This window comes from Platichthys flesus, chromosome 2 (genome assembly GCF_949316205.1).
Source record: "Platichthys flesus chromosome 2, fPlaFle2.1, whole genome shotgun sequence".
Classification (NCBI taxonomy): Eukaryota; Metazoa; Chordata; class Actinopteri; order Pleuronectiformes; family Pleuronectidae; genus Platichthys; species Platichthys flesus.
In genome coordinates, this window is record NC_084946.1 from 27,995,985 (window position 1) to 28,022,121 (window position 26,137).

At 43.0% G+C, this 26,137-nt stretch overlaps 1 protein-coding gene across 5 annotated transcripts in view; it reads right to left on the reverse strand.

Annotated features, from left to right (window-relative positions):
• The window catches only part of chd6 (chromodomain helicase DNA binding protein 6), a 61,288-nt gene that overhangs the window by 28,883 nt on the left and 6,268 nt on the right, over positions 1 to 26,137 (reverse strand). For 4 of the 5 annotated variants that reach the window (XM_062409555.1, XM_062409583.1, XM_062409574.1 and 1 more), the window contains exons 2-8: positions 21,298 to 21,347; positions 5,528 to 6,155; positions 4,281 to 4,407; positions 2,300 to 2,453; positions 1,470 to 1,619; positions 763 to 828; positions 319 to 380 (exon numbers count right to left, since the gene is read on the reverse strand). In XM_062409555.1, coding sequence (XP_062265539.1) covers positions 319 to 380; positions 763 to 828; positions 1,470 to 1,619; positions 2,300 to 2,453; positions 4,281 to 4,407; positions 5,528 to 6,155; positions 21,298 to 21,327 — 1,217 coding nt within the window. In that variant the 5' untranslated portion in view covers positions 21,328 to 21,347. The remainder of the gene's footprint in view (positions 1 to 318; positions 381 to 762; positions 829 to 1,469; positions 1,620 to 2,299; positions 2,454 to 4,280; positions 4,408 to 5,527; positions 6,156 to 21,297; positions 21,348 to 26,137) is intronic. The other variant, XM_062409566.1, reaches the window with a different exon arrangement.

Consider the following 26,137-nt stretch of genomic DNA (forward strand, 5'->3'; position numbering starts at 1 on the left):
TTCATTAATAAGCTGTAAGCCTCCGCGTGTGGAAGAGACTGGGATCATATCTATAACAGTTATTTCTGTACCAAGCATAAAATAACCTCCCTTCATAAAAGGTACATGAACACAGACACGCTTCCATCATGCACATGTTGCTTGAATCCATGAGGGAAAGGTAGATTATCAGTTGATAGGGATGCTATCAAATATCTGCAATCACATTCCAATTACAATCCAGTGCATCCCATAGATGCAGAGACAAAAATAACCAGCACACTGCAGAAAAACGATGCTCCTGAAGCTAAATACGTCAAATGTTAAACTGAAACTCACAAATTTCTGTACTTGACGTAGAACTCCTCGGTCTCCTCCACTTGGTCCTCTGACGTCGGGGTCTGAGGACAAAGAGGAGCAGCAGGACAGTAGATATTAGAATGAAGCAGAAATAAAAACATGATATAATATATTCATTATCAATAAAATTAATATTCCATAAGGCTGTGTGTGTTTAGCTGTGTCCCAATTTAAGGGCCGTCTCCTTGAGAGGCTGCGTTTGAAGCTTCTCTCTGAGCCCCAATAAGAACGGCTTCCCATCGGTGGATCCTCACCAGACTAACCTCTCCCAGAAACCTTCACATGCTGGGGATGAAGCTAACCAGCTAATACAGCTGCAAATAAGAAATGACTAAAACGTCTCCTTCCTAGACTCCTCAGGAAAGAAGAGTTCTTCGAAGGACACGGCCCCTTAATTAGAAAACAGCGTTTTTTTTACTTCACCTCTTTCTTCGGCGTTCTGACGGACAGGATCTTCTCGATGATGTTGGCCTCGTCTTCAGGTGGCTCCTGAGGGAGAGAGAGAGAGAGAAGGGAAACGTGAGTGACAGCCCAAACAGATGAAGGTCAGGTCCTAGAGTTTCTGTACATTCATCAGTAACAACACAAAGACTGCAAAAATAGGTGCGTTACACAACATCTTCTCGATAATCATCACACGTCTCTGGTTGTTGTATCTATGAATACTACAAACTCTGAGTACAACACAATACATTGTACATTAGGGCTGTTAAAGTTCTTTCACCACGATACAAACGTCGACAATCATGTGTCTAGAAGATAGAAATCCAACACCACTGCTGCAGGTTCAGCTGATTTCTTAATGCTTAATACATTTTAAATAAACCATGTTTCTTTTATAATCTTATGAAATTGTATACTACGCCCGTGTGATTGTCTTCTAACCAAAGTGTCACATGACTTTAGAGTTTAGAAAACAGATTGTCTACACATCTCTAAAGCTTTGTGGACAAAACGGAACTTGCAAGTTGTTGCAGTGAAAAGCTTCAGGTTTGTCGCTTCAGACGGTGACAACAACTACACAAAACAACGACTTTCTTGAATACGATACAGAATAGGACCCCACATGCATCCTTGTCTCCAGGATGTGTTTCAGTGGGCAACACACTAATGAAGACCTCCATCCCTACCTCAGCCTGCCAGGCCAGAGCGGTGGCGTTGAGCGCTGAGATGCGACCGGCTCCGAGGACCGCGATCGTCTCTCCATCATCATCCACCACCTTGAAGTCCAGATCCTCGTTATACTTCCTCCTCTTGACTTGTCGCCCTGAACGCCGCTTCTAAAAAAGATTAGACAGGAAGATACACGTCATCGAGAGACAAAGAGAGATTAGAGGGGAAAGAATTGAGGCGTCAGAGTGAAGGAGGAGGGATAGAAGGAGAGTTAGGAAGACAATCCAGCGATAGAGGAATAGAGGCGAGTGAGGGGGAAGTGAGAGGAGGAGGAAGGAGGAGGAGATGAGACATAAGAGGAGAGGTTGATATATTAGAGAGAAAGTGCAATAATGTGAAGTGAAGGTGGATAGGAGGAAGGAAGGCAAAAGGAATTGAATGAATGAGAATGAGCAAGAAACTAAAAAGAAAATTGAACATTCAGGAACATAATGGTTAAAGTTTGGTGTCATTTTCTTAAAGTTTCCTGCACAGGGAACATGAACCTCTGTGTGAGCTCCATCTGTTTCCACTGCAGGGACCTGGGTCGAAATTTAGTTTGAGCTAAATATTTTACCCCCAAAAAGTTCTTCCCACCACGGGATCAAACTGAATCTTGGTTAAAAGTTCTCAGTACTTTCAGTTGAATGTTTAATTTAATGTTTAAAGTGACCTCGCCCACGGTTTCAAATTAATTTGGCAGTGCTCATCATCTTTAAAACACACACGTCTAAAGCATCACACAAGGTTACACTGAGGCAGCTTGACCCCCCCCCCCCCCGCTAAGTCATTCTCTCTATCCCCTCACCGCAATATCCAGGGGGTCTTGGCTGTCCTCTCCGCCCATGTTGAGGGCTGACATTGAGGTAGTGTCGTCACTCTCCGCCCCCTCGTGGACAGCCGCTTCCTGGTTTCTCCTCTTCCCCTTCTTCTTCTTCTCCACGGGCGCTGCGCCAGGATCTCTGAGAGAGAGAGAGAGAGAGAGAGAGAGAGAGCCAGAGAGAGAGAGAGAGGAGGAATCCTGATGAGTGATGAGCAGCACGAGGAGCCGCCGGGCGCACCCGCTGGAAACAGAACTGATCCCTCAAGGATTCACAGAGCGCTGGTTACATCTGGCATGAATAGTTTATCCTCTCGTTCTCACAATCGGACTTGGTGACTTCACGTCGTGAGGAACAAGACGGAGGAGCAAGAAGCCGCTGGTTTAAAGAGATCAAGTGGTTTTAATGCTGTAAACTCAATTACTTGTCTGTTCTGTGATGAAACACACTAATGCTGCTTTTAATATCACATTTATCAAATTCATAAACATTCTACATTACACCACCGTGTGTTTCAAACCGCCTTGACTCTTGCTGGATCAGTGGTTATATAGAGTCAACAGTTTGGGACGCCTCTGTGTCAGGACGTTTTTATAAATACATATATATGAAGAGTTGAAGACGTAAAGAGACATCTCACGAGTGTGAATATGGAAAGCTGTGCTCAATTTAAAAATCGATGCTGTCCCTGAACCTCCACACCAGCACGTGATGGACCATTGAGAGACGTCCCCCGTCCTCTCCTGACCCTGACACAGTTTAAACCTCTGGCCTGGACAGACGACAGCCTCAGCTCTGTGGGCTTTGCGTTCAGGAAACTCCAGAGGGGAGAAGCTTTTACTGGGTAAAACATATCTGTCCCAAAAAGTGTGTGTGCTGCTGCTGGAGGCTCGTGACTAGACAAACTACTTGGTATGTTGTATGTGTGTGTTTATGGTAACCAGTATCTTTAACCAGTATCTGACATACGAACAAAGCCTGAGTGGAAACCAGAGCGTGACCCGGAAATGACCCCGAGTCAGTTCTTCCTCCTCTCGTCTTATCTCTATTCTTTCTTTCATTGCCTCTGTTACTTCTCATCTCTCTCATCACAGCAGTGATTATCATCTCCTCTCTCAATTACCTCCGTCCCGTCTTATTCTTGTCGTTCCTCCCGTTTACACTCAGCTGTAACTTCTCTGTCTCGTCAGTCTATTGCTTTTCTTAACTCTGACTCATCTCCTCTTTCATTTCAAAATCTTCCCACTCTTTGAATCATACAATTCTACTTATATCACTCTACTTCTGTCTGAGAACTCAGATTCTCTCTCATCAGTCTGCTCCTGTTCTATTATAGAGTCACAACCCCACGTCCTCGCTCTCTATTTGGTGAAGTCACCTTGAACTCGCAGCCACAACACAACATCCTTAAATCCTGAAAGACACACAACCATGTACACAAGTTCCAAAGACTCACACTGCACTTCCAAGTCATGAACTCCGTGTGGACCTGAGTTTGAGATCCTGACCAGAGAATAAAACCATTTCTACAGATGTGAGGGTCTCATCTGTTCGTTCATCCATAACTTGCAACATCTCACATCCAAATTTAACTACATTTCAGGAGCCAATTATTTCCAGTACATTTACAGAATCATAAAAACTCAAGCTTCCCTCCAACAGGCTCATTCTGCTGACGTGCTGAAGTATCTAAGTTGTCCTGGACCTAAATTAAACTATTTTTCAGACTCCACAAAACAGCCAAAAAGCCAGAATATCTAAATATTAACAAAACTAAATGTGTTTCCGAGTTTCCAGGAGAGGGGATTGCACAGTTTGTTGAAGATGACAGTTTTGCTTCGGCCTCGCTCTCTTTATTCCATCAGTGCTTGCTTCTCGGGCTTTTCTAGCACCGCGGCTTCACTTCCTTTCATTCAAAGGACTTCTCTCTCTTGCCTCTGCTCATTACTTCCAGTCCGAGCGACTCACCTGGGTTTGCGGCCCCTCTGTTTTGGTGCCGAGGGGACTGGGGTCTTGCTGTTGGCCTGGCCGTGGTTCTTGGTGAGGCTGCCGTGGATTTGCACCTTGGCGTTATGCCTGGAAGCAGGAGGTGCTGCTGGAGGAGAAGGGGATGGACACGATAAGGAGGACACAGGTTATGATGGAGTTCAAGAGAAGTGACTGTTGTATTTTTCAAGATGTTCATCGGCTGCTGGAATGAACCAAAGCAGGACACAAGTGGCAGGAAAGCAGCATTTAATTACCTAACTTAAATGTAGAAACATAAATATCTTCTGATTGTTTCTCACCACAAATGAATGTATAAATACATAATTAATATATTATTTGATTTGACATGTTTCAAAGACATTTCAGCATCATCTTGGTTCATGACAAGGAGACGCAGCTTCAAACAGGCTTTTGTGCAATTCTTTGATTCTAATAAGAAATTAGGGTTTAGACCCCCCCCACCCCCCAACAGGCACACTCAGTAACTCATAAAATCAAACTATCACATAATCATAATTAATTTACCCCGACATGTCTGATCATGATTGAAGAAGAGAACAGTCGTCAACTGTGTCTCTGATAAGAGGGGAAATGTTCAACCTTTAACGGTCGACATGTTTTAACTAGTTTTATCTGGTTGCTGACTCAACACAGCACAACAACAACACACAGACACACACCTGATGTACTAAGGAAACACAAAATAAATGAGATGTACCAGAGATTCAAAGCTTGTGGAGGCTCAATCTCATTGATCTGCATTAACAGCAACAACAAATTGTTAACATCACCACGACCGTGAGTATGTGTCGTTAAAACAAGATATTCTAATATAAGTAATTTTATCTTGAGTTCAATCGTGTTAAATCCCTTTTAATCCCCAGGATACAGAGAGGGCTATAAGGTTAAGTCACTTGTTTTAGTTTTTTAATTGATTGACTAATTACTTGGAAAATGTCAACACAACTTCCCCAGAGTCAAAGTGGAAAATCTATAAAATGACCAACAGAAAAAAATCTGTTTATCTTAAGATTTGAGAATCAGAGAATATTTGGAAATAGTTTTTGGGACATAAAGAATAAATTATTTCAGAAATGTTTCTGTCCATCAGCAAGTTGGACCCAGACGCTGAAGAGCAGAGACATAAAGACGACCTCTACCTCCTCCCACATGACCACAGTTCACCTTTCACTTAAAAGACAACACACACACACTTCAGACGTTACCTGGACTCGTCGGAACAGGAGGAAGGATCTTGACCTTCGGTTTCCTCCCCCTCTTTCCAGGCACCTTCACCGGCACCTGAGCGGCTGCGGCAGCCACAGCGGCCGTTCTTCCTGCCGGAGAAGTCTTCAGGTCTGCGCCGCTCTCCTTCCTGCCCTCCTTCCCTTTGCTCCGGCGCTCCCTCCGCTCTTTGCCTTCCTTGGGCTCCTTACTCTTCCTCAGCGTGACCACCATCGCCTGCTTCTCGTCCTTTCGTTTCTTTGGTTTGCTGCTGTCCCTTTCCTCGACGGTCCCTCGCTCCCATTGTCTCTTGTCCTTTTTCTTTCGTTTCTTCTTCACCCTGCCTCCGCCTCCTCCATCGTCCTCCTCGCTCATGGAGGACGGCGGCCGCGGGGCTCCTCCGGAGTGTCTAGTGGCGTGGGCCCCGGCGGCCGTGCAGTGATTGGACGCGGCCGTGCTGCCCACGGGGGAGATGAGGCGGAGCTGATCCCTGGGGCCCAAGACCAGGTGTCCCCGTGGGATGGTAGGAACCACGGTTTGTGCGTTGCTGTTTTGGTCCGAGGCCGAGGAGGAGGAGGCTGCTGCAGCGGAGGCCGGAGGTGCCGTGTGCTTCAGGAGACCAGTGAACATCTGAGAGAGAAAAGGGTCAGACGTTGGGTTTATTGGTTTAACACCATAATTGCTGTGTCACTGTTGTCAGCTCTACGTCAACAGAAATGTTTCAAATCAAAAGCTAATTCAGGTGAAACGTCTGCAGGAAGTGGAGAAAACAGAGGAAAAGGGTTTAGGGGCTGGAAAGGAAAGAAGCTGGGAGATGGGGATGAAGAGGGAATGTAGACAAAGAAGGAAAAAGAGGAAAAACAAGAGGAAAGGAAAGTGAAAGTTAGAAAAGATAAAGGGACTCCAGGACCTGTGTGAAGTGTGTGGTCCTGTGTCTCCTCTGGATTAAACATACATGGTATCTGCTTTGCGTGTGGTCTTTAAAATCAGTTAAGATTTGAAAACCCTCTCGTGTGCAGCAGACATGTTAGTCCAGTGTCGGTCGGAGGAGGAGGAGGAGGAGGAGGAGGAGGAGGAGGGTTATCCATGTGACCGAGCTGATTTTACATGAATCCAGCAGAGAGGCCTCCAGCAGACACAACCTCACGTCCATGGGGAAGTTAAAAATAGACGCCTCTGCCCCTGCTCATTACTCTGTTGCTCTTTTTATGTTTCACAAAAACATTTAAATTATCACTTCCTGAAGACCAGAGAGATGTTTCCCAGAAAAAGCTCCATGTTCAGAAAAGCAAACGTCCCCGCTGAAGACTTCAGATACTAATGAACACGATGACGTTTCACCGTCGCTGAGCATCGAACCCGTCATCTGTGACACATCCGTCCGCGGCCCAGGTCCGTTTGCACACAGCAGCATTAATCATCATGTGACTGCAGCACGTCAGGTCACATTACAGCTGAGCAGCGTCGCTCTTCACATGAAATGAATGAGGCGTTGCAGCAGCATTAGAATGTGAAACAAATTCATAAAGATTCTCACAAATAAGAAGACCACCACATAACGTCTCTGCAGGTTTCAACAAGTTAAGTCAGACTTTTAACGACCGTAATGAAAGAAATGTAAAACCTGTGTGAAGTAGGAAAGATACGAAGGAAGCTCAGAGTCTCAGAGGAAACTTCCTGATGACTGAAGAGAAGGTGAAGTAGTCGGATTGAAAATAACCTGGAAACACCAGGTTGTCTCTCCAACTACAGACAGGGACAGAAGACATGTAGAGTCCTTACACAGACAAGCTGAGTGAACCCAGATCAGTTCTGATCTATAGACGAGTTATCAGTTCCACGTTGATCTGGTTTGTAGTTTTATTGCATCATGTCATTATCTGCATCTCTGAGAAAGACCGACAACACACAGAGCTAGTTGTGGTGCATTTATTTTTTTGTGATAGCCCATTTTCATTTTGAAGAAGATACTGATAACCTGAAGATCAGACACAATGGTCATCCATGTTACATGTGGATTCCTGTGCTGTGTAATTTGATTGTTACTATAATGATTCGGTATTTGTAGTATAATAATTTATTGTATAGTCTTATTATACATTAAACACTGCACTCTCTTGGGCACCAGCGCCAATGAGTCTCCACTTAGAATTACAAATACCAGAAAACCATGACACAGAGAAGTGAAACTTTGTCCTGGTAGTCGCTCACCTCACTGCTTCCACCCTCCTCCTCCTGAAAGTGAACCAGACTCCTCAGCCCTTATACGTTCTAACACTCAACAGAGCTGTTTCAGTTGTCAAATTATCCTCATCATCATCATCATCATCATTTCCAGGAGAAAACTACTGCAGCAGAGCAGAGTGTGTGACTTCCACCATGACGTCGATGGAGGATAGACGCAGAATGAGGAAACCTCAGCAGGTTTTCAGGCACAAGGCAGAGTTTAAGTGCCAGATTATTACGTGAGTTATAATAATAAATATTCATGAGCAGCAGGTGGACCTGGAGGTCAGCTTAGCATGTGTGCAAACAGTACGATCCAATCCAAATCAGGTAGAGTGAGATTACAATTCCACAAGATTAAATTGTAAGTATTGAATTTGTGATTATTAGAGTCGGGAGTCTCCTCTCAGCTGTGACCACTGAGGTGCTGCAGTCCACGACAGCGTGAAGCCAATTTTCATCACTTCTCTTGTATTTTTACTTTTGAAAATGTAAGTTAAAGTAGTTCCTGTTCAACGCCCCATGCAGAGACCTGACTCACTCCGACGTTTCACTGAGGATCAGACACTCAGACGTCTTCAGAATCAGATATACATAAATAATAGTACAGTTGTAGAAGAGAGTGCAAAATAAATGTTTACCAACAACTATGTCAAATGACAAAAAGCATCTTTAACTGGTTCTTTGACGTGTTAGTGTGGTTCATGTCCCATCTGCTAACATGGAGGAAGCAGGGTTCATGATCAATACTGCTGCCAGCCACCAGGGGGCGATCAAGATGATTTGGCTTTACATTCTTTTGGTGTAGCCATCTTTGTTTATACGGTCTATAGGCTGAATTAACTGACAGGGCGACAACACTTAACTGCATCATAGAAGCAAACTCCAAGGTGAAGGATTCTACTCCATCGTGTGTGTTTCAGTGTGTGTCTGTGTGTGTGTGTGTGTGTAATGAATCATGCTACATCATGAATAATAATGAGCCACCTGATTGATCCCTGCAGGGAGATTGTCTCCACTTATTCAAACCACAGGAAGGTCAGAGCAGAGGGTCTATTTACCATCACGTGGAAGTGGTGGAAGAACACTTGAGTGAACTCTTCAAATCTGAAAACACCTCAGTGCCCAAAACACACAACACATAATATTCTGACCCCGTTGTCAACTCTGGTGTTTTCCCACACCTTCTCAAACCAGACCTTCAAGGACTTTTCAAGGGTTTTCCAGCTCAGTCTCCTCATATTCGAGTACCCAGCACATGAGTAATAACCAAGAAATGTGATAAGAATGTGTGAATGCATTTCAGTTGTGTTACAGTGGTGCAGACGGTGCACAGCAACACAATACAGTGTGTACGTTGAGCTGAGAGATGATGGGAGACATCAGGAGAGTCTATTCACTAAGATTAACAAAAGTATATGAATGCAAACACTTTTGTTTACTAACTTTCAAGCATCTCCCGTTAACTAACAAACAAAACGCAGATACAAACATTACCAGTTTGTCCGAGATAAATAAATGAGAATCCAGGACCACCACGTCTTTTCCAGAGGGAAAGAAACCAAAGCTAATCCGTCACAAAATCAGGAACATTGACAACGGATCCATCAAATAATCAAATAATCAATATTTAAAACCAATCAATGCTGAATTACATCTTGGGGGGGGAGAGGAAGAACTCAAGGAATGTGCCTGTATCCTCCATCTGAAGGTCATCTCAAGGACAGCCGTGTGTGTCTGTGTGTGTGTGTGAATTAACTGAAGCTGCTGACGGACACTCGGCTTCACGCTGGTTCCTCCCTCGGGTGCAAACCGAACAAGAGAAGCTCTAAATCCACATTTACGTTAAAGACCATGTCTGTGCTGCAGGCTCAAGTTAATCTCTGACTCACATCGCTTTGTTGGTATCTTTGTTTGTTTACTGCACATTATGGGATGCATCCGTACTCTGCAGGATTAAACCCAACACGTTAACTGTTGGCTGCAGATGCACGGTTATGATTTATAAGTGGGATGAAAGGAGAGGAACACACACACACACACACACAAACACACACACACACAGATTAAAATACTGTACACAATTGGAACATTAGTGTTAATGATGCAAACTAGTGATGAACCTCTCACACCTTCGATCAGCTGCACATTTTAATATCTGAGCCTGAACTCCTGATGTTGACGTGCTGCTGTGTCTCCTTAGCTCGTAAACCAGGCTTCTTTGATTGAGAGGCTAAATTTAGCAAGTTGGTTTAAAAGTTTAGAAAACAGGAGAAAATCCTTTTAAAGATGTTGAAATCAAAATAATTAGGTAGTTGTTCTCAAGAGTAACGTGAAATTCTTGCTTTCAAAAAAACAAATCACAATTTAGTTGAAAGTAGAAACAAAAAGTAACTTTTTAAAAATGAAAACCTCTGCATCCAAAATGTTGGTTTGATCCAGATGTGACGTTGTGATCTCATCTCGTATAAGCACGTCTGGAATGAGCTGCAGAATCAAACACTCATGGATCCCAAGCTCTCCACAAACCAGTTCAATTCAAGCAGGTTTAGTTTTGGTAGTTTTCAGTCACATTTGCTTCAAACTCTCAGTGTAGAAGTTTTACAAGACTTTTAAAAGACCTCCTGCATCATGTGGACACACGGCATCACTGTGTGCTCCTGAGTGACAGATGAAGAGTCCTTATCCTTTAGTTTCAAACGTGAACTGGATCAGACCTCAGACCTCAGACGTTGTTACAGCACAAGAGTCGAAACACGTCAGAGTCACACGAGGCCTCAGACAAACACCGGATCCTGCCGTGCTCAGGTTTTATTGAAGTGGAGAATAAATCTGTAGCAGGGACTGAATGAGCATCTGTCGAGCTCTAACTGTGTATGATTTGTGTATATGATGCTTGTGAAGTGTAACGATAGAATGAAATGAGGTTTTAAAGGAAAGAAAGTAATTCATGAAGAACTCAAGTCGATGGAGTCGATGAAAGACACCACTGGTGATATAGACCAGCAGAAAAGACAGAAGTGCAGTAGATGCTGCGTGTGACTGAACGCATCAACAAAACAACACCACAGAAATACCTGAAAACAAATCAACACTGGTGAGGACTCAAAATCCTTCACTGGTTTTAGCTGTGAGATTTTAGCTGTGAGCTTTCCTCCTGCAATGGAACAAAATGTGCTGCGGCTCTAATTATTAAATAGACATTAAATTCATCAATTAACAATACAGTGAGCTGCTGCTTGAATACAAACCTGCTCCATGAAAAAAGACTAAACGCAGAATTCACACCCTGTGGTTGTATGCAGCCGGGATCCAGTCCAGGCTCAGTCCACATGCAAACACACTCATGAGCTCCCTGTGACCTGTGACCCTTACAACTAATGCATTTATTCTGGGACTCTAAATAAACATAACTGCAGAATTTGAAGAACTTCCCTCAAGGTGTTCCTGAGATGTTAACCTCACAAGAAGATAAATGATAGTTAGTGAAGACCCAGCGGCCTCAACCTTTGACCTAGAAATTCTTAAAGAGTTCATCCTCACGTTCAACTGAACCCTAGAACTAAATGTGAAGGAATCCCCTTCGGGCCTCTTGAGATATCGTGCTCACAGTAACGTGGCGACCTGAGAGCATAAAGCCTCTCGCTCCTGTTGTCGTCACCAACACACAGACACACAAGACTCATCAACACACTACGACTAGACGTGCTCCGGAGACACAACAGCTACCGAGCACCAGCTGTTGGATTTCCACAAAGCCCTCTGCACCCGATGGTTCTCCCTTTTTTTAAAAAAGGTGTGTATGTCGTTCATATGTTCGCGCCCCGATGTCACTGTCGCTCACTTCGCTCTTGGCAGACAAAGCTATTGTGCGTCTGAAAGCCAGCCAGCGTCGGCTCATTTCCGTTGTGTGTTGTTGACAATTGATTTCTGAACAAATTTGAGCTTTGATACACAAACGTAGCCCGGGGGGGGGGGCATCGAAAAGGCGTTTGACAAATCCGTCAATTCCCCTCAACACTTCCAGTCCGTGTGCACGTGGGTGACGGAGGCTGTCGGAGAAAGGTCTGAGTGGTTCATATGACAGCAGAGCATCCAGAGCAACCACAGCTCTGGAACCACAGCTCTGGATCCACAGCTCTGGAACCACAGCTCTGGAACCACAGCTCTGGAACCACAGCTCTGGAACCACAGCTCTGGAACCCCCCCCCCCACCGGCTGGATTCAGAAAGTGGAGAACGAACCCCACATTTGTGTCTACGTGTAAATACTCGTGTCTGCAGATGTATGTTGTCAGTATAGATAGGAGGAAAAAAGTGTGTGTACTGTAGTGTGTGTGTAGTGCCGTGCTGGTGTAGTGAGACGTGGAGCAGGTGCATGTGTGTGTTTGTAACTGATGGTTCGATGCAGTGAGAGTGAGCACGAAACAAACCTGGTGTCGTGAGGCAAATGCAGATGCGCCGCTCACACACAGGTATGAGGAATCGTCTCAATGAACCACACACACACACACACACACACACACACACACACACACACAGACACACACACAGAGACACACACAAGCACTTTGCAGGCTCAACGGCCCGTTGGTTTGGGAGCGGAGGGGGTATCAGGGCCGTTGCCATGGAAACTGGCTCTCCGTGCTCAAGCTGGCGGGGGGGCGGACATAAACACACCGTCACCATGGTAACCCTTTCGTTGCCAGTGGCTGCCGGCTGTCTGCCCATTCAAACCAGTGTGCGTGTGTGTGTGTCTGTGTGATGGACGGACTGATTCGTCCTTTGTGTGCAGCACTAGGTGGACAGACAAGATGAGAGGTGAGGCTTTGGACACACACACACACACTGTCTCTGTGTGTGTGTGTGTGTGTGTGTGTGTGTCTGTGTGTCTGACAGCAAGACAGACAACAAGTCACATTTGAAGACGCTACAACAACATTATCCATGTTTTCTTTTGTGTGTTTAACTTGATGTGATTGCTGCACATCCAGATGTTGGATTTCAATGGGGCATGCAAAATATGTTTATATAACATTTGAAGTTCCTGTTGGTTGTGTGTCCCTATAATGAGGTTTTCTTGTTGGTAAATATCAACACAACAGTTGAAATCAGAGGTAAAAACACAAATCTAACAAAATACAGTCAGAAGTCAGAATAGTTGTGTGAGAAATAAATATTCCTTTGAAAACATCTTAATGGTTAAACAGATACCGAAGGATTTTTCTGTCACTCAATTAATCAATATTTGAGTTGAACAAAAATGATGAAGTTACACAACTTCATGTCTGATATGGAGCACAACCTGTTTTGCTGTGGGTGTAACCAGCGATGGGAGAAGCTCTCATCCAGTGGACGTTAGACCCACTCTCCTGATCGTCAGTTTAAATCACAACAGGTTGATGAGGTCCTGATTTAATCTTCATGAGTTCAGATGTGAGAAGACTCTCGACACAAAATACAGAGATCATCATTTCTGTTGCTTCACTTTCTGATTTGTTTTTTTGCAGACAAACACAAAATGTCAAACTTCAACCGCGAGACGGATTCTTAAAACGAGCCTCCGCAGAGCAAACACGAAAGCCACGGTGAAGTCGGTAAAGTCAACTTTTCCCTCTGTGGTTTGGAGAAAGGAAAACGTGTAGTAGGTGTTACCCTGGTTTCAAGACAAAGGGATGAAGAGCCAGAGGAACAAGAGGAGGATTCTGTCGAGCCAATGGATTGTTTAGGGGTTTAGAGTCAGTGTCCAGAAGAGGAAGAATGGAGGTGAAGACAGTCATCAGTCTTATTCTGTATTTATTAGTCTCATGTGTATTTGTGTATTTGCATTTTCAATAGGAAACACAACTGTTCGGATAACAAGTTGTTTTCCTCTGTCTGATAAGTCTCCAAATACAGTTTTTCTCCAAGATATAATCTAAGGAATTTAAAATGTGATTTATTGGGACATAAGTGCATCATTAGTTCTGTGCTGCTCCACTTTTGCTCCATTCGCAGTGAGGTCAAAGGTCAGGGTTTCAGAGCGTCCCTGAATCTGACAAAGACTCAATGTCTCGCTCAAGGTCATCTTACCTTTGCATCAGTTTCGAGTTCAAGAGCCTGAAGCACAGTTTTTGGTTGAATGTTTAAAAATACGGGGTCAGAGGTCAAGGGCTGCGATGCTCAACCGCATATTTTGGACCCGTTCCAACAGAGGCCCCCTCTCACCATCAACAGTGTTTCACTTTAAAAGGCACAAGAAGAACGGCACGGTGAAGGACAAGGAAGTTAACTAGGCCAATCGCAGCAGAATGAGTAACGCAATAGAATCGCTGCACCGCCAAGTAGGCCACATTAGCATGATGCCACCGACTTCACCTGACACACGAAGCTGAAGCAGAGGCCGCATCACGTGACTAGCATGTGCATCACCTCACTGTTCACTCCACACATCCAACTAACTCTTCTGGCTGTGGAGTTAGAGGCGGAAGGTGCACGACGTTGAGATTATCATCCTTAAAGTTTCATCCATATTTGCCTCCTTGCTGCAGTAATTGACCCAATTTCCCTAAAGGTCGATGCCATTCATCTCGTGACCATCGAGCAGACGTCACCTCCCAGTTTGAAACACGTCTGTTCCACGTATGAATTTCTCCTTTTCACAAAAACGTGGCTTCAATCCGAGGCTTCTTTGTTGCCTCGTCTCTGATTGGAGTTACAGCATTCTGTGTTTTCATCCTGTTATAGAGCAGTTTCACCTGGTTTCACCATGCAGTGTAACGCACTGTGCTACAATCTCTGAGTAACTGAGTTAGTTTTACTTAAGAGGAGGAGAAGCCAAACTTCTCACTCGTTAAAAAAACACATTTGTAATGAGAAACTGTCAATAATAACAAATCAGTGGAGCTCAAAACCCTTAAATTCTATCAAGCTGCACCAACTTACTCACACTAGAAATTATCTAAGCAGTGTTTGCATCATTCTGCTGAAAACAAACCAACAAATACACAACTGGACAGGAGTGAACAACATAAACCTTTCGACAAATGAAATGAAAGTAGAAACAGAAACACATTCGGCTCTCGAATCTGTTTCAGCTCCGACACCGAATCGATGGAAGAGTCCAGATATCGGTGATGATGAGTTTCTTCATCAATAACTTCCACCGTCACTTTCGTTCAGTTAGAGAACCTGGGCCTTGTGTTACGTCACACAAAATGATTCCAGTACATCGAGTGTCACAGATTACAGAGAGGCGTTTGTAATCATTGGGGTGGGTTCGATTCCCTGTAAAGCAGAACTATGTCAGAACCAGGAAGTAATGAGGTTTAGTCTCAAGCCTGAAGAGTCGACATGCTCCTAAACAAACTGGGATCTCGTGGATTAAATCATTTTTAGTTTTCACAATTGATCCTGACCATTGACGATCATTCATTTCATTTAGCAGGTCTTCTGCTAGTGAGCTTTTAATTCAACTTGAGAAGCCGTAATAACCCGAGATAAGGCGTCTTCATATTATCATGGTCAACGTCTCTGGAACAGACCTGAGGGCAGCAGAGGATGTTGATTTATTTAAAAAGCAAACTCAAGATCTTTCATTTCCACTCTGCTTTTTTATTTAATTATATTTAATCTGTTTTACTACTTACTATTTATTCTTTTATTCCATTTACTGCCTTTAATAAAGACTTTTTAAATCTGGTTTTAATCACTTTTATAAATTGTATTATCTTAGATATTCAGTTTTCCTTTTTTCATTATCATTAAACAACCAGTATGGATTTAATTACCAGTATTAGGGAGTGAGCATTTTATTGGCAAATATATATAAATTGGCAATGACTCCAAAGACGTCATTATCAAACTAAATAAATGAAATTGAGGCTTGATATTTTACGGATTAACCAAAAATAAAAACATCATAAAAAAAAATAAATAAATAAACATTTCATTCATAGAATAACAAACGCACATATTTTCTGCCTGGTTTATTCTATAAAATAAAAGCTTTCAAATCGTTAAACACAGTTCACTCAAAAGCTCATTCTTAATTGAAGATGCTGCGTCGACAGATAATTGTTTAACCATCGTGACAAAACAGAGCGAGAACTCAGACACACACATCATGTGATGCTACGTACTCTTCACACGAGAGTGGGTTATAACATAACAGACAATTAAGAACTACACTGAACAGGAGCTACTCTCTCAAGTTCCTTTAAATAAAGACACAGATCTATATTTGGCAGGAAGTGCAGTGAGCTCTACACCTTTAAGAAGAAACAGTCACACTGGGTCTGAACCTCGGTGCTGATCACCTTAGTGTACATGTCAATCAGCTCTCTCTCCTTTGATGATGAGGAAGATGATGAGGAAGATGATGTATGGACCATGATGAAGAACTCAGAATGAAAGAGAGGCGCACACAGCTCACCTCGCTCCATGTTCACTTCCTCCTCGTACAGAAGAACGACTCAGACACAGGTAAACTAGGAGCTAAAATTAGCATCCAGGCTAACTCGGGCTCGGTAATGACCTGAACCGCTGCCATCCATCTCCACAACAACCGAGCAACTGCAGCCCACAGACACACACACACACACACACACACACACGCAGAGACACACTTCATGGTTGAATGTGCTTACATGACCAACTACAGAGGTATGCACACACACACACACACACACACTGAGTTTCTCCCTTACTCCCACACCAACACTGCATGGCTCAATGTGCTTACTTGACTGACTACATACACATACATGACTTACAACAGCCCCACTTAAAAACACACACAGACCCACACATATACACACAGACACACACAAGCGTCACGGCTAAATGTGCTTACATGGATGACTACATGCACGTAAAATAAAATTAAAAAAGACAAGCACAGTCTCTCCTTCGTGCCAAGACACACACCATCTCTCAGACACGTATAAAACACACAAAGACAGACACACACACTGACACACAGCCTCCAGTGACGTACTGCAGTGGAGCAGGCGCTGCCAGCTCAGTAAAGACGACCGAACACAGCTGAGGGAGGCTGCCTGCAATCACGCTGCCTATGAATCAATACAACAGCATCACACACAAAGACACACACAAGACACACACACACACATCTGTCTCTCTGTCCCGAATATAGACTGTGAGCACTGCAGTCTCATCGATGCTGCTGCTGCTTCCTTTCACAGCTACAACAGCAAAGACAATTAGTGAACGAGGCTAACACTGATGCTAAGCTAACACCCTTCACTCCATTACCCAGGGATGGGCAGTACTTATAATACAAATTTGAAATGCTGAATATAATTTGTGTTATTTGTAATTGATTGGTTGATGAAAATGTATTCATATTTTAGATCAAAATACTTTAGTGTTTTGTGTTTGAAAAATTACATGAAAGTCAATGCAGGCAGCCTCTGATTGGTCAGAACATCGAGGTTCAGAAAATGAACGATCCAGCACGAAGCCGGAACAAAGAAGAAGAAGCACAAGGTGAGAAGATGGTTTTATATTAAACTGATACAATTCTTATCATTTCCTGTTATTCTACACAGTTGTGAATACAGTTGTATGTGTCATCAATACAGGCAAAGTATATCTGAACATGTGACTTCCTGAGATTTGGTATTTGAGATCCTAGACCTGTTGGCGTTCACTATACATGTGATTGTTTTCAGAGATGGTAACAGATACTCGTGCTACAACTTCAACCTCCTAGGCCCTCGTGCAGAGCCTCCTTCTCCCCTGGTAAATCATCCTTTAATAATTCAGTATGAAAAATTGCAGTTTCTCCTCCTTTCTGGTCATTCTTACTGTCAGACCAACACTCCATGTACAGACAAAAGCAGCAAACGTTTTTCTGTGAGGAGCTGGAACCAGGAAGTGCTCGGTGTTTCACTTGATAAATGACTCGGACACTTGGAAGTCCTCATTCTTTGTTTGTCTCTATGGTATTAAATAATAAATAAAGGCATCTCTTTTCCAATCGACTAAGCATCTCAACACTAAACTCAGGACACACATTTACTGCAGTAAAAAATATGAAACCATGTCACTGCGTTTATGATGCTTGTGTTTCTATAAATCCATTCTGGCATGTGGATACCTGTGATTAAACTCTGTGACCTCTTACTGCTCGTTTACTATCTGGTAAAGAAATATGAAGAACCTGCTGTAAAGGTGCAGATGATTTTCACCTCTTCACTGTCACACTGATGAATTCTGACATAAATCTTATCAAAAGCTTCGAGGGAAACTTCCCAGAGGTGAGAAGCAGTGACTGTTATCGAGGAGAGATTGGTTAATGTTTAATCGTCAGCTAATCTTCAAGCTTTTTATTGCATCAATTTCTTTTTAATGTGATGACGGAGAGATTAGTGGAAACATGACATGATATACAGTCAGCGGAAAAAGACCAATCTCTCCTTCGCTTAGCTTAATGTAGATCTAATTAAAATGAGCGAGATGTTTCCCTAAATAAGAAGCAGATGTTTCTATGTCCATATAAATATATATATTAATAATTTCTGAGGAATGAGAAAATTTGGGGAATTCGTAATATAGAAAAAGGATGAGTCCACCAAACAACTAAAGAGAAGGAACTCCTGCTCAAAGGAAAGCTACCTCCTAACAAAAATGTAAATAAAAGGCGAGGAGGAGGAGGAGGCGGCGGCGAGCGGAGCCTTGCAGACGGACGTTTCAGCTGCTCAGGTGAGAACAGAGAGAAGATCAAACAGAGTAAATCAAAGACTGAACAGAATTCACTTTTTCCTCTGCTTTACCTTGAAGTGCAGAAAACCCAGTTTCACTCAGCCTGTGCTGATTCATGGATTATAAAGAGAAAAATATTGAGTAGGGAAATAAAATTCCCGTCACCGTTCAGAGCCGTTTTCCTTTATATGCATTCATCACTTTTATAGTGTGGCTGCTGCCACTGCAGACATTGATGTGAACAAGTTTGATTATCAATGGAATGTTTTGTTATTTAAAATGGAAATATGCCGACAGCTTTTGATGCTTTTTAACTGGTTTATATCATCGTCGTGCGTTTATCTTATCACCCACAAGAAACATGTTTCAAAAAAGTCACTTAAGGTGACAGGACATGGACAGTTAAATTAAAGAGTATGAAGATGAATCATCAATAAACGTATATGATGGTAATTTAATTAAAAATATGTAGAGTATCTGATGGGCCATGCAGGGTATCCATGGCCCATCAGATACTTTAAACTGCAAAAGTTAATAACCTGGAAGTACCTTCACGATTAATATGTAATAAACGAGTTTGGGGAAAATCCATCCACGATTTTTTAAGTTATTTTGCACACAAGGTTGAAAACAATCATGTCCCCCCCCACTTGCAGGACGAAAGACATGCACCATCGATTTTTTTTTGCTAGAAGAAAGAAACTGAAACATCCTCTGCTTTCACACACGAGTCATTTCCCAAACACTTTTGATTTCTGATAAAGAAAACGATGACAAAAGGCAGTGATCATATGATGTGTATCGTCCTGCTGAGACAATATCCAGTACATTGATTTACCTTAATCAGCCGACATCAGTCTGTCCACCGTGTCAATCAAAGCCCAAAAAGTGTCAAACATGGACAGAAGCAAAAGTCCAGCAGCTGCTCAAACAGAACACCAGTTAGAAGTGACCTCACCGTTTGGAAAAAGGTTCTTCTTTGGTTGCAGGTTTTTCAAATTGTTGAAATAACTGTATTTGTTTTTTTCATATAAATAGAGTAAATTTAGCGTCACTCTTTCAACAACTTTCTCTGAACATTACCTGAAAGGCATCAGTTCCCCTGATGATGTGAACACTGTTTGTTTTCAGGACGTGGTTGCACTGGTAACCAGATAACTCGGCCACTGGAAAATAAGGTGAGATACCAGACACACCCTCAGTGAATCAGTGAAAACATCTCTATGTAAACCAGCTGATGCAAAACCATCAAATCACACTACTCACGTCATTTTACTACCGCAGACCTTCCTTCTAAAACAACTTTCTCTCAAACATCAGGTTTTGATTCAGCACTGTCGGGGTTGGAACCAAACTTTCCTCCACCGGGATAGTAAAGCTCATGTGACTCAGGAGATGAAGTAGAAACGCACTTGTTATGTTATTGATTGAAGGAGTTTGTCCTTTGAAAGCTTCGACACATGATTACACACAAGTCAGATAAACACACCAATTAAGATGCAATCAAGAACAACACTACCACACTTGAACCAAAGGGTAATTAAGTGGATTGACCTCAAAGTGGTTTCATCAAGGAAAATGTGACTTGGGGGTCAGAACCAAGTTTAGTTTTAGTTTCATGTTGTTTTGCAGCCACACTAAAGTTCGTAAGATGCACCAATGTCCTGTCGTCATAAATCAAAGGATTGATAATGATGATGACACCGGATGGAAACTCACAACTGCAAAGTCAAGTCACGCAACCGGCCACTGATTGAAGACAAACCATGTGTTCGATTTGTATAACTGAGCCGTTTGTTGGAAGAGAAGAAGAGACAATGAGCTCTACAAAAACAACTCCTCCAGGAGGTTTGCTCCAGACACATGAGACTGTGGGAACACTTTCATATCTACACCCACAACTAACTTTACTCTAATGTTGTGTCAAGTTTCACTGGATGTGTGTGTTGATAAAGAACAGTTGTTGTGAGAAAATCTCCCAATCGAGCGGCTGACAGAATCAAATAATGATAATAACAACGAGGGGATTGTGTTGTTGTGAGGAGCTGACACCCTGTCTCTACAGTGAGGAGTCCTCGTCCTCAGCCGAGAGACTGCTGTGTCACCTTGCACTTACAAAACTCTGACTCATCACTCTGCTCAGCTTCACTCATGAATATTACAAACAGTACGGCATCATCCAAGCGCAGTAAAGAAAACCAGCATAACTGAAATACCTGGAACCGAGCGACTCCACATGAAAAGCCTGAAGGTTGTTCGATTCACCCTCTGTGAGGAAGGGACGAGGAGTAAAGACTAAGAGCCCGTTCACACCTTCCCCGTCTGGTTCAGACCTTCAAACTTCTCACTTCGGTCTGAACCTGAATATCCAGTTTGAAAGGTTCCAAGGATCACGGTCCAGACCAGTGCACCAAAGTTAAGTTAGACCAGAGGAGGTGTTCTGGGTCTGGATCAATCTGAACACTGGTTCTGTTGGTGACTCCTGGTTCCCACTTTCAGTTGCTTCTACACTGCACATTTGATAACTGGTCTCAGAGCAGTGGAAGCTGAGTCGAGGGCGGCTTGACAACCACATTGGTCTGTGGTGAACTATCCTCAGGGCACGTGTGCAGAACTCTCTCTCTCTCCTCCACTTGACTCGAGCCCTCGACTTTGTCAATGGGAACAGTCGAAAGCGACAGAACAGAGGAAGTAAGTTACAAGATGAAAGCAAACAGGAACATACTATTAAAAGGTGTCATGAATGGGTCTGAAATGTTCACACTAAACACACTCAATGTTCTTGTGTGAACGTTTGTAAAATGACCTACTTTTGTGTGTGTATTAGAAAGAGAACAAACCTGCTGCTTGTCCTTTTTGTGTATTTTCATCTTCTATCCCTTCACTGCATCTGTTAAAAGAAAAGGACAGAATTCACATTAGTTCCAAAAACACACAAGAAAAAAAATACTGAAACCTTTTCACGCTGTTCAACAATAAACACACAACAGCATAAAGTTGTGTTAGGATTTGCACTAAAATCCTGTAAAAGAAAGACGCATCAATCTCCTTAAAGACCTACGTCAGACGTTCAGGTGAGGGGTGCAGCAGCAGAGGAAGGAGGTACGTTTTTATTAAAATTATTATTATCACACACGCACACACACACTCGTTGAGCTTGCCCGCCATCGACGGTCTTGAAACAGAGTTACGGATGAAGATGGCAGATGTCATCTACAAGTGAGGACCACAAGAGTAAGAAGACCATGGAGCCGTATTGTGTAACTGTGCCTAAAATCTCATGTGTGGAATCAGATTTGTAAATGTCTTGAAACACATCCATCTGTGGCCTGTGGTGACTTTACATCAGAGCCTAAAGCAAAAGTCTATTCACCACCACCTTCCAAACCACCAACTCCCAGTGCAGGTTCACCACACCATTAAGAGAGAAATATAGGCCAGACTACCACACACCTATTCATGACAGCAGCAGAAGACAAATCTGCTAAATTCAGTGCGTGTCCTGTCTCATGATTTTGTGCTGCCTGTCTGTCCTGATCTGAAACTCTCTCCTGCTGAACTCTGCCTGCACGTTTTCACCGTTTCTTAGAATTTACTGTAAATGTGTCATATGTCCAGTAATACATAAAGAGATAATGTCACATTGAATCGGAGAAGCTGGTTTAAAGAGAGACACTTCCCTACTGAGCAAATTACAAAAGAATATATATTGATCTTGGCATATGAACAAATTCGACGCAGTCAATCTTTGGTTCCATTTGAACTAGAACTATATAATTTTACAACATGAACTAAGTTACACATTAATAGGTGTAATTTTGTACATTAGATTATGTAAGTTTCCTTGCTGTTTTTTTTATGTTTCTCATTAGATCCTGCAGCTCAAGCTAACTGGATGAAAAGCAGGAATTATTTCTATAACCTACAGAGTTAACTCAAACTGAGCAGCAGTGAAAGACCCATCAGAATCAACACTGAACCGGTGAAGTCACCCACCCGCCTCCACATGAACACACCTACGAGCCACAATAAACTTTAGTAAACAGCAGATATATAACAAAGTTTGGTTAAGGAGGAGTCCGGGTTTGTGTACACCGGCATTTACACCTGAGAAAACGTTTTTAAAAAGCTCCAACCAAACTAAAACAAATGTGTCGATGAGGGATGGCCGACGTTTTCCTGTTTGAACTCCCTGAGGGGTTACAAAGAATCTGGTTCTAACCTGCACTGGGTTTGTTTAGTTGTATGTGAAGGTGGCAGGTTTCCCATCCACCCTCCAGATTCCTGTCTCAGCTGCTGAGAACGAGTCGACTGCAGTGAATGAAAGATTTATTATTAATTAACTGTGAGCCTTTTCATGTGGTGAAACCCATCTGAAGAAGAGATGGTGGGACTTTAAACAGGTCGGACAGTGGGACAACAACTGGTTCCACAAGGCGACTCAAGAAACTTCCCATGAGCCCTCACTTCTCTCCCTTCAAGGCAAATACCACCAAGTTAGACCGACACACGATGAAAGTATTTCCGCTCAAACTACAAGAAAGCTCCAGTTCTCTGACTCAAGCACCAGTGCAACTGAAACAACAAAACACAGACACACAAGGACATACAAATTGATTACATCCATTTTTCATACAAGTCTTTCCTGGGTAGAAGCGGGTGAGCGATGCCTGTGTGACTCCTTCTAGATGTTATCTTCATCAAATCTCAAAAGCAAACTCAAATGTCATGGCTGCTGTGGAGAAAATTAATTCAACACACAAGAGGCAAACCCGAGGATACACACAACAACAGGAGCATCGTGGATTGAGCTTCACGTTGTGCCATCAACTCTGAATCAGGGTCTGGTTTTCCGGCTCTGCAGAATTAACACTGCCAGCGTTTTCCATATGTATACAAAACTGAGGCTGATCGCCAAACAGCACCTGAGTCAGGTTTGAAAAACAGAAACACAACACAGCAGCACACACAGACAAAAGCAGACAGCAGCCATCAGACGGCAGCATGGTTTAATAAGCCTTTAATGCAAACTCCACATTTCATTTACTGGGCAGCTGCTTAACAAACTGGTTTGAATCTAGAGAAGTAGTTTGTTCCACTAGGTTTCTGCTTTGTATCCAGTAAACTGGTCATGTGAGGAACGACTCTGTATATTTGGATCAGCTTAAAACACATATGCATTTTTTCCTTTCATCATTCTTCCCTCCATCATTCATTCATTCATTCATTCTTTTCACTTCCCTGGGAAGATGAAGCAGCTTTAGAACAGGTCATTGTGTCTCCAGCGGGTCACTCCAGCCTCACAGAGCTTCATGGACAGAGCAGGTGGTGCTCATGATTTCTACATGTTCAGCAGAATCTCCCTTTTCCACTGATTAACATGTGGATGAGAAAATGGCATCTGTGGTACAGCAAGCACAGCCGGGCACTCCCACCACCCGTCTCTCACCCCCACCACCGACCATCCGTCTCACTCCCACTACCCGTCTCTCACTCCCACTACTCGTCTCTCACTCCCACCACCCGTCTCTCACTCCCACCAGCGAGGAGAGCTGCAGCATCAGCACAGAAGTTGACACCAGACTCATAACTGCCATCTTTACACAGGGTGACACGTAATCCTTACACCAAACACTGGATTATGTCAATGAAGACATTAAGCTGCAGGTAGAGAAGAGAGAGAGAGAGAGAAAATCTGTGGACAAAGGTCACTTCTTCCCTCACACCTGTCATGTAGAACAGTGGGCACCTGTATGATGAATCTCAGCCTGCTCTGCATCTGAACTGTTAAACAGACAAACTGTTCACATTCAGGTTGATCCTTTTAAAATGTTCACATGCTCCCTTTCCTCAAACTGTACATCGCTGCAGCTCCTCCATTCAGCCTCTGTCTCAAAACACTTTAACTCTTTAAGGCCCAGCTCCTAATAAAGCCCAGTTTGATCCGATTGGCCAGAGGTGTTGTCCAATTAGCAGAAACGTGTATATAAACCCAGCCTCTGGACTTCTACCTCAAGTACACAAAGAGTTTAACAAACTACACTCCGACAGTTCACTGCCAGATGGGACATCCTGTACGAGTACGGAGCCGATTCCTAAAAGCTCCAAACATCTGGATCTGGGTTCTTTCTGCTGGAGACAAAATCTCAGACACGCAGGAAGTGAGTTGACAGTTCTCACCTGTCGCATCAGCGTTTTATCTGGAGTTGTAAAAACAAGTTGGTGCTGGCACATGACCGGTTATAAAAATCATCACAACCCACAGAGTCAACACCGATCAGCAGCTGGACCGGCAACTGGTCTCCGGGAGAAACACCGCAGACAGAAACAAGACGGTGACTCTGATCTGTTAAGTGCTGCGGGCTATGTGGGACGCAATGAGCCCCCCCCCCCCCAGATGAACCAGAGTGAAAACCTAACGATGCATCTCACCGGCGTAACCTCATCTCCTGTTGCCATGGAGACACTCAATGACTGTGCAGTATGTCAATCAAGCAAAAGTGAAAAGTCTGAAAGAGATTATTTAGAAATGAACGTCTGCTTCATATTATCCATTGGGATACAAAGGCAACTATAAAAAACAAATAATCTGCTTTATTAGTTGTCTCTGTGCTGCTCACCCTGACTTACAAAGTATTTTATTTTAGAAGAGATAATCAATATGGAAAACCTCACGCAGGTTAATATTCAGTGAATAATCTGCCTCAGCCTTGTTGCCTCCTCCACATGCGAGTCAAGTCATTTCAGGTGTGAATGGAACGAGCTGCTCACAGTCATCCACAGAGTCGGACTGGAGCCGGGTCAAATGAGACCATTACTGCTTTTCATTGGAGGTCACTGCTCCATCCGGGATTCTGTTAAACCCGTTAACTCTCATTAAAATGATATGAGGCTTCATATTTGACAGATCATATGACACAGGACTTGTTTTTTTCCATTAGGCCGAACCGATGAGAAGTTTTAGGGCTCTACAAAAAATCTCATGTGTGAAATGTAAGGGATCAGGACAGAACACCCGGTCGGTTTCTGCATGTGCCCTTGAAAAACCCCATTTGAATTCTTAAACAAAGTATACACTGGGGTTTTGTGGTCACAATAACAAGTGAAAACAGTATATTAAAACATAAATATGCAAATATGATGCAAACAGCATTGATTTCATGGGGGACAATTGGGCTCAGAGAAGCTGTCGTCAGTTCCGCTTGGTTGGCAAATGAAACGCTGCATTAAATAACGAGTCCAGTATTTCCTGTTAATTATAGAATATGGAGGCCGGTCTTTTCTAATTTACCCTCCACAATTTCAAGATGAAGCAAACATTTTTTTTACTCTTTTTTTTTTTTAAATCAAGTTAGAGATTTCAAACTGTGTGTCGCTCCATTGTCTTTGCAGCCAGACTGAAAAGTTTCAGCTGCAGTTGTGTGAGTACCTGCAAGGGCCAAGCGATGAAATTCTCTTGAAATAATCATGGTAGTATTGTGTGGATTTGTTGTTAAATGTTAACTTATATACAGTGTTCAGTAAAAATGTCAACGTACGATTATTTGGACACGAAATCTGTAAAACACAAACTCTCCAATGCAGGAAATCCTGAGTTATAGCTCCGCTCTGAGGCGACAGCAGAGCTTCTTTATCAAATGCTTCATTATCCTTTATAATTTGGATCCTTTTCAAATGTAG